At 35.6% G+C, this 9,924-nt stretch overlaps 1 protein-coding gene across 1 annotated transcript; it reads right to left on the reverse strand.

Moving 5' to 3' along the window:
- Positions 1 to 3,106: 3,106 nt before the first annotated feature.
- On the reverse strand, positions 3,107 to 6,353 carry LOC109214772 (trihelix transcription factor ASIL2-like). The gene is made up of 2 exons (XM_019378721.1): positions 5,040 to 6,353; positions 3,107 to 3,381 (listed from the first exon to the last, which is right to left on the reverse strand). The coding sequence occupies exons 1-2, from the start codon at positions 5,884 to 5,886 to the stop codon at positions 3,368 to 3,370; spliced, it is 861 nt and encodes a 286-aa protein (XP_019234266.1). The 5' UTR covers positions 5,887 to 6,353; the 3' UTR covers positions 3,107 to 3,367.
- Positions 6,354 to 9,924: the final 3,571 nt, after the last annotated feature.

The following is a 9,924-nucleotide window of genomic DNA, read 5'->3' on the forward strand; positions in this document are numbered from 1 at the left end:
AGAAAACGAAGGAGGAGAAAGGGGACTGAAGTTGTTTAAAAAGTGGGTACAAGTTAAAACTTTTTGAAAAAATGGGTATAGGTTAAATGGGGGCGACCAAATAGGGCGCCCCGTGCAATTTTTACGGGATTTTTTTATCTAGCTATACTATAGTAGAAACCTATTTACCTCGTTTATTTAGATTCCTTATTAATTACTTTGTATATCTATATTTACAAGTTATACACAAACCATAAAAAAGAAGAAAATTCAAGATCCCTTAAATTTAGCCTATCAGTTATATGACACCCAACCCCATTTCCAATAACCCCTACACTTAAGATTCTGTTCCTTTTCGAAAGAATTTCAAATTATTTTCTCTCTCTTGATAATCATGCAAAATCTCTCTTAATTTTTTATACTCATTGTTATCCCCCCAAAATTGTCGATTCTTTTTCTTTTCCAAAGCTCTTCAAACCCAATTTTCCTCATTCTTACTACTCACCCAAAATCTCTTTTTCTTATTGATACAATGCAGACGAAAATCGAAATATTGCTTTAGAATCAAATTGTGGGTAAGTTTTGAATTTTGTTTTCTTTCTTTCTAATTTTTTTTTGAATGTGACTTGTATATGATACATTAATACCCTAAAAGAGCATCTCCGGCGACCTCGTCTCATATTTTCTTATTTCTCTTAGTTTTTGTTTCAGCCTTTGCTACTGGTGAAGCCCAGATTTGAATGCCAAAACCTTGCCGGAAAAATTCAACACCAGCAACCACCGAAAACTGTAATGTGGTGATGGACAGAAGGTGTTTTCTGGTCTAAACTTGTATAGGTAGTGTTTATACAAACTTATACAATATTGTATAAATATGTATAAGTATGTATATATGCGTACAATGTTGTATAAATTAGATATATTTTTAATGTATAAGTGTGTATATACATTGTACGTGTATAGTAGGCTCCATGGATGTTTGACACTTTCTTCTTTTCTTCTTCTTTGTCTTATTTTTCTGATATACATTATTAGAGATTGTATATACAAGTTTATACAAAGTTATACATCATTATACATGTAATGCACATGTGTAGTTAAATCTAAAATTAAAATTTTATATGTTCAATCTATGTATAAATCGACTTTTCTTGTTGATTTATTTGCAAAATCATGAACGTGCAATAATGTTTTCAATTTTTATTTTTTATTTATGCTATTTGAAAGTTGGAAAAGAAGAAAACTTAAGGTTTTCAAGTTGCATTATATATGAATTTGAATTTTTTGTAGCTGGAATATGAATATATACAAACTTGGGGAAGAAGAATAAAAAATCACTGAATTTTCGTGCTTGAAGATCTGCAGAAGTATTTTTTGAAACGTAATTTTCAAACGTTGGCCTATTGTTAATGGGCTACAGATTTGCAAAGTTGTAAGTGGGTTATTCTGCTGCAATGTATGTAGGTGAACTGTATTTTTGTGTAATTCTCCCATTAAGGTCATCAGGTGTAATTTACTGATTCACATTTACATGAGAGAAGATGGCCCAATGTCTCCCTTCAAGGACACTGCTATAAGGCCCATCAACAGGTTCTCTGTTGGATTTTCTGTCTATTAGCCTAGATGGGCCTTTAGCACTTAGAGCTTGACCCACCAAAAGTGTATCGGTTGGGTGATCAAAACTTTACCAAACAAATCTGCCATTACCAAACAAGCTAACGTCAACGATTAGCCTCCCAAACCCATCGTATGACGGATTCAGATGTGCGATGACCCATTCGTAGCCCAAGGATGACGGCATTTGGGGTAGATAAATTAACAAAGCGTGAAGGGAAAGGTGCCAATGTTTAAGACACGATAATCTGCATTGTATTCAACAAAGTATTCACTGAGTGAGCCTTCATTGATGATGTACTTGAAGGAACTTGGAGGAGGAACATTAGCTAAAAGCTGCTATGAGTAGGGTACGAAGTGTGATGACAAGCAAAGATGAATAGGAAGACATAGTTTTGTTTTTGTGAACGAGAACAGTTTTAGTTGCTAAGCTAAAAGGTGATGACTTACTCTATCTATAAGTAGTAACGAACATATACGTCCAATTTGAGAAATCCATTCTTAGTCTTATGCTCTCTTATATTCAGTACACCAATATCCTGCATTTGACAAACATTTGCTGACTTTCACAAATCCGTCATTGGTCAAACTTAATACTATAACAAAACTTTTGGATTCATTTTCTTTTCGTAAATGGTTTTGGTCCTTTATATAATCATGAACATCAACAGTTCGTCTAAGTTTGCAAAATTCTACACTGTTGGTCGAAAACAAACAGAATAACCATTGATTAATGGAAGACATCAATGTCAGCTCCTTTTCTTACTTGCACTCTGGTAGAGCCAATCTTCTTCAACTTCACCTTTTTCCAATACCTTCAGACTCTGTTTTGAGAATGGTAAGGTTGTGTACGAAATTACAGACATCTAAGTAACTTTACAATTACTGTAGGAAGCTGAGGAAATCTATCATATAAGCTGTATTAACATCTTCTAATATGCACCAAAAAGCCTAAAAAGATATACACTATGCTTCAAAATGTGAATGTTCTCATATTTGCTTTCAGAACATCTTTTGTTCCTCAGGAATAGTCTCCCAAATCTTCCTCTTCCCCTTCCAAAATTCCAATACATTCTGATATCCAATAGAGAACTGTCTATAACCAATAACGTTCCTGAAAAACTAACAACTGGCGGAAAGTACCATGATAATTCTAAGAAGCAACTTTCAAGACCAACCAATCTCATTAAGATCTTGACATTAGCCAAGTGAAGTTCCCTAGAGAAAATAAGGAGGGGAAGGTATATTTTGGTGAGATAGCGACCATCTCATCAACCACACATGCATATCATACAAGTCACATGAACTAAAGGTGCAAACAGAAGACTAGAAGCGAAATACACAATCCATAACCTGAAAATAGTCACCTAAATAAGAATTGTCATCTGCAGTTTGCACTGGGATGATCTTTTGCATTGTAATTTAGAACAATGCAAAATAGGCAGTTCACACAGAATGCATGTCCGCATAACCTTGTTGATATACCATCGTCTAATTCATGGAGTAGCCAATAAAATGTTGAAAAGGTACCTTCATTTCAATAAACAAAATTTTCTACACAGGGACTAACACTATACTTTAATGTTTAAATCCGCTAAATAAAAGGAAAATTAACTACAGGTACCAACTGTTCCTGCTCAAAAAAGTGATAGTAATCAGTTATATTAGGTCATCATTAGACATGAATTTGGAGATAAAATAAGGAGTACTGCCTGGATTGCCTCATCATAGTTTCGCAATCCCGCTTCTTTTTAAGTGCTCTTTTGCCACAGAGCTAGCTATAGATATCTGCAACATTCAATAAGTAGCATTTTAGACAGTACAATATAGTCATAGAACAGGCAATCATTCATTTGTCAATCACTACTAAATGACGAAATAAATGCTTTCGTACTCGTTGCATATTCATCTTTAGAAAATGTCTAAAACAACATTCAGAGGCACATCAGAATTCTAAATAAAAGTTCAACTAGTTTGGCATGTAATATAGCATGTTATCATTGAATATCATCTTACTATCCCACAAATAAGTCTTTTATAGCTAAAGAGCAATTAGAAAGTGAAATCCCTGCTTAAGGAACTGCTTTAGAAATATTTTTTAGGCTTCTAGCAACTACTAGCATCAGGAAGTATACCAATAAGTTACCAGTAGAAGTTCAAGATCCTGCTCCACACACAAATCAACAAAATCTCGTGCAAAATTCACAGTTCAACAATAAGCAACAAATAAACAAGAAGTTATTCACATGAGCATTCAGAATTGAGACTATCAAAACACCAATATGACAGTTCAAAGCTAACATTCAGCTCCCACAAAACGTAATGGATGATAATCAATTTAGAAACAGGTGAAAATCATCTTTATTCTCTGACCTTGCCTAGAAAATCAAACATCTACTCCAACACAGAACAATTAACACTTTCCTCCTCCCATCTCAACTTCCAGCCAGTGACCGCTATCTTTAGATTAGTTGACCGATTACAAAAGGGGTAAAATGTAATTTTCCTTATAAAATAATTTTCACCCTTTAGAAACTAACTAAGAAAACAAAAGGCGCATGGCTTTTAATCGTATAAATAAATACTCAATATAAGATAAAGAATTACAAACCCCCACAACAACTAATACAACTCAAGCCACAATGATGATCAACACAAAACTTCAAGAGTCCTTGCTGCTGGATGTTTCACATAATTAATAGTCAATTAATAAATATCAACTAGGTTTCAATTCCGAGCTGATATTAATCCTTTATACTTTCTGCACTAGTGGGTCTGAGTACATTCCAATACTCGTAAGCATTGTCTGTAAAGAAACATAGGAGTTCTCTAAAGCTAGAGGTTCTCTGAAGCTACATACTCTAAGTTTCACGCTTAATCCCAACCGACGTTAATGTAAGTGTAAGAACAAATAAATCTCAATCTTAAATAGTTAGTGTCGCGGCTATTGCCTATATAGATCCTTCGCTTTTCATATATTTTATTGCAAGCCAAGTTCACTTTGATTTAGAGAGATTGCACACCTTCTAATAAAATAAGTCCCCTCCATATCATGCTAGGTCTAGTTTGTTCTATTTTTCGCACCTTAAATCATCATATATAACACTTGCGGCTAGTACATTTGAATGTCCACGTAGGACATAGTCAAACTTCTCAAGTATATATGATGTACTAATTTTGTTCAATCATGTAGAACCATAGATCCATGTTAGCCTCTCAAACTCTATTACACTTACATGTAGGTTTGGAGGCACAACATTCACTATCATATAATTCATAACACATAAATCATTGAAAGGAACTTAATATTAACAACAATATAAAACACTGATCACTAATACATGCATAAACACATGCTAAGCAAACAAGTTTTGAACTTCCACATAAATGAATGGTAAAAAAGAGCAAACAGCTTTATGTGAAATCAAAAGATATAAACTTTATACCATCAGAGCCAGACCGCTTTGTATACTTAATCTTCTGTAGCTGGACTTGTGTATCCATAAACAATTGCATCCTTTGAACCTCCAAATCCTTAGCAAACTGCATCCTCTGCTTCTCCAACTCCACCATTTGTCTTTGTTTCATCTCTTCAACTCTCTCATATATCTCTCCAAATCTCTCTATAGCCTTCGCCAGCCTCCTCATCCCATCCTTTTCCTCACTCATCCCCATATCCTCCTCATCATCATCATCGTAATCCTCTTCCCCTCCTTCTGCCGCAGCAGCAGCAGCTACCGCCGAATAATTCCTCCTGAAATACGAATCATCCAAAACCGGCATCTGCCGTTTCTGAGGCAAAACAACCGGTGTCACCACCGGAGCAGCCGCTGTTGTCGTCGTCGATCGCCGGCTAGGCAACGGCACTCCCATAGGCGGAGACCGTGACGGTAAAGGTAACGGAGACACCATCACCGTGGTAACTTTGTTACCGGAATTCCCGATTAAAAAATCAAGCCGTTCGAAAAAGGGCCAGGATGATGTTAGGGTTCCGTTAGACTCAACGATTTTTGCCTTCTCAACTTTATACCTTTTTTTCAGCGTATCAATCCGATTCTTACACTGAATATCGGTTCGCCGAGTTTTCGCGGTGTGTCCGTGAAGAGCATTTACGGAATCCGCTACTTGTTGCCAATCTGTTTGACGGAGAAATCCACGATTCAGTTCGATATAACGACGTCCCCAAGCATCAACAAGCGTCCAGGTAGCTTCTTCAGTCCAACAATCCTCACGAAACGGCAATGGCCTTGACGGCGCCGTTACCTGTGTGGAGGATGCAGTAATTTCACCCATTGATTGGAAAAATCAACAAGAAGAAGAGAATAAGGAGGAAAAGGGGAGAAAGAGGGAAGGGTAAAAAGAAGAAGCGCCGGTTGGCGACTGGAAAAGCGCGTGAACCGCATGAGTAGGAGATGTTGAGTGTACGGAGATGATGACATAAGGAAATGAAGTCGCCGGGATAAGGGAAATGGCGCGTGAAGTTACGATCAGGATTAGGGGAAGTTAAGGACGGCAACAGGACGGGATTGGGTTGCCTTACGTGAGCACGTAACGTTGTTATTGGAATTGGAATTTGTCTTTTATTTCCTGTTTTATTTTTTATTTTCAGGTAAATATCGTAAATGTATTTGTTTGTCGGGCGTGAGTTGTGTGATGGACGAAACGGAGAAGCGGGAATGGGCCGAGGATGAGATTGCGAAGTTGTGAGAAAAGTGAAATCTGATTTGGATCGGATTTTGCAGGTTTGGACAGATCTTTCTAGCTAACGTTGTTACTGTTTGTTACTACTACTAGTTTCTCGGCACGTGCGTTGCACATGTATATCATGTCATGTACTACATACTTTTTAATATTGTTAATATTTCTCAAAAATAATTTCATAGAAAAAAATTCGCCTTACAATACATACAATGAATTAGCAAAGATTGAACACTTCACAGTTATTCTTATTATGTGAAAAATGAGTCGAGAACCAATATCTAATAAATCAGACATACTAAGCAGCGCCACATACACAGAAAATAGTTAACGTATCAAAATATTGAAGAAACCGTTGAAAGGTACATGGACCGGTAGAGTTAGATTCTAAGTTATAGAAAAAATATGAAACTGGCTTTTAAAAAATTGGATAATAATTAACACAGACTTTATCCAAGATGTTAAGAATTTGAACAAAGACACATGTTTACGTAAAAATTAGCGTATAAACTATCCTATATGCTATTTGAATATAATGACATGTTATTTCAGTAGTAGCTTAAATAAATCTAAGAACTAATGGAATACAAGAGATTCAAATATGTAACATAATCGTCAATTGAATAAACAAAGATACACATTGATTGAAGAATCATATTGAAACTTCACGTGAGCATGGTTGACACATATGATCACTTGTGTGGCTATATCTTATGTATCAACTATTCCGAAGATACTTACCAGAGATTTTATCCTTTTCCTTTTCCACAACTCTTCTCGCTGAATTGTATCTCAATACCAAAATGCTTGCCAACTGAATGGAAACATTGAATTTTTTTTTCAAGCAATTTGTTAAAGCTACTTGTCTAGTCTTCCCAAGCAATCTCTTGAGATATAGAAAAATTCTCCATATTGGTCAGCTTTGTTGCCATTTCTTTTTTTTCCTATTCATCATGGCTCTGAAGTTATTGTCTTCTTTAGAGAAAATCATATTTGTTTCCTAAACTAATATCACTGCATAACTATTTTGAATGAGAAAACAATAGTGCCATCAAGTTGCAAAACAATTAACCTTGCATTCACTTCAAATTCTTCAAAATAATATTAGACACTACGTCTATTAACTTTTGATCATAAGCTAAGTAAATCCACACTGTAAATATTTCAAGTTTCATTTTTGTAGGTAATGTCTATCCTAACATTTGTAGAAATAAGATCTCAAAAATCACAAAGCATCAGTAAATAAATAATAAGTAAAGTAAAGAAAGTAGAACCCGATTTTATCACTTTCTTCTTCAATCGTCACCCTGAAGTTGACATCTTTATGGGAGACTATTTGATCTGATGCCAAAATATATTACATTGGCCGCTGCAAGAAAAGTTTTATATCTACCTCACCAAATTGTTCCATCTTTATTTGCAAAAGACTTGCTGCTCACTTGACATTGTTTTGAAAAATGTGCAAAAAGTTCTAGATGAACTATATGAGAGAAGAACATAAATTCCAAGTGGACCACAAATTCCAATTTCAGAGTATGGTTGGTGTGTCTGTTTTCTTCATGTAATGCCAATTGCAAAAAACTGCCATTGCTTTTGCAAATCTGCTCAATATTCCCACAGATTTAGTTTGTATCACAATATAAAAGCCATAGTGGAAGGGAGGATCAGTGGTACTTCATTAAGTTGAGAGAAAGTATTGGCATGGTGCTTGTTCGGTTACGTGAAATTTTTTCCTTACAATATAATAGCAAAATAAAAAGTTTTTTCCCTACATTAATTACTAACCAGTGGAACGGATGGTAGTCAAGAGATCACAATTTAAACTGCAGAACACGAATCTATTAGCCGAACAATGTTCTTTGATTTCTTCCTTAGTTGGTTTAAATTTTCCTCTAGATGTTCTTATCTATATTCAGGATCAAAGTGTATATGCTTTAATTGACTATTATTAGATGTTCTTAATTGAAGCATGGCGCATTATATTGGAAGTGCAAAAAATGTGCAGGTTGACTTCGTTATCAAAAAATGTGCGAAACTTAAGTTAGACACAAACATGAAAATTGAAATACGAATTCAGGAGGAACCATCCTGAACCAGCCTTTTCTTCAAGGTGTTTGACCGCTTACTTTTTATTCAACAAATAGTTGATGTGGAATTCTAATTAACACTTGTTTTCGTGACTGCCTTGCCAAGAGTTTAATACTTCCCAGCAGAGATGCAGTCTGCAAAATAAAAAGCTGCTACCGTGTTGTTATTTGTTGCGTCATTTCGTTTGGGGCTGTTGCTAAGCGCTGGGATCTTTTTATTCTTTGTATATATTTAAATAGGATATTTAGGTTTTAGAAGGTCATTAAGGTAATTTAACTTTTCAATTAAAGGGTTCCTACTTTTAATATAGTATAGATTTTATTTTATTATTTTACCCCTAGTTTTTGAAAACATGTATTGTTCAAAAATTTAAGAATAAGAAAAGTAAGAAAATAAAGTTTATATTTTGGCATTTATTTCACTTTCATTATTTTCGTTCAAAATAAGAAAAATGTGCTGGTAACGATTGAAGGTCCTTGATACTGCTTAGGCAAATGGTCTGATTTTGATGGCTTTATTTGACGAGCATTTCTATGGCAGATTAAAACATTTGTATCTACATGTTACTTAAAACTGCTAACTAGTATTTTGCAATACACTGTTTGTTGGATTCTTCTTCGAATAAGTAGCTGTATAGGGTAAAATATGCAATGCTACGTGACCGCTCAAAAGAGGGACACGTGGAACCTAAAATGGGGGATAACCAGAACCGAAGGTAATTGTCCCATCTGTCATCGGAGAGAGTAACGCTCATAAGGATGTAATAAATACTATTCGTCCGGTAACATTCAATGGAGAATATTCCACAGCACCTGTTATAAGGAATTTAGCATTTATGTTCACCGTTACATCTTCATCAATGACCTTCATAATTGACATAAAAGAAGGGCACGATCCTAGGACCTCCTTCCCTAGGCGTATCTATAAATAGTAAGGTCAGTTATCACTGTAAGGAAGAGGAATTTTCTAGAAAACTGACGCTACACTCTATCCAAAGCTTAATACAATTCTATCTTCTTGCTTTTTGATTTCATTGTTGTTGTACCCGAAAGCCCAGCTCCCGGAACCATTGTTTCTGCTATTTTGTCTCCATCTCAAGGCTAAGTATTGGATATTTCTCCAATCATCTTATTATTTCAGGATCAAATTAATTCACTTATATAGAAACCACGTATAAATTCAACTGTATCATTTTACGGGTAAATAGCTTGGCGCCCAGCGTGGGGCCTAGACAGTCGTGCAACTAAATTGGTCCTTGCCTTTTTTACTAACGTGTTTTGATTATTTTGTCTTAGAAAAAATCATAAGAAATGGCAGATAACAGTGTTAACAACACGCACAATCCCGAGATTCGAGGGGATCAGCCTCATTTCGAGGACTCAATCAGTGACACCCACGACGAGGGGAATGACGTCATACCAATGCATGACATGCAATATCCTCGGCGTGTTCGGGAGACAACTCCCGATGATGCTGAGGAGGAACATGTCGTTGACGCGGTAAGGGTCTTTTAAAGAAACATGCGATCATCCTAGGTCACCTCAC

This window comes from Nicotiana attenuata, unplaced genomic scaffold, assembly GCF_001879085.1.
Source record: "Nicotiana attenuata strain UT unplaced genomic scaffold, NIATTr2, whole genome shotgun sequence".
NCBI classification, from domain to species: Eukaryota; Viridiplantae; Streptophyta; class Magnoliopsida; order Solanales; family Solanaceae; genus Nicotiana; species Nicotiana attenuata.

Bases quoted from the DNA above. Each gene is read 5' to 3' on its own strand.
- LOC109214772 (XM_019378721.1), bottom strand. From the start codon at position 5,886: ATGGGTGAAATTACTGCATCCTCCACACAGGTAACGGCGCCGTCAAGG.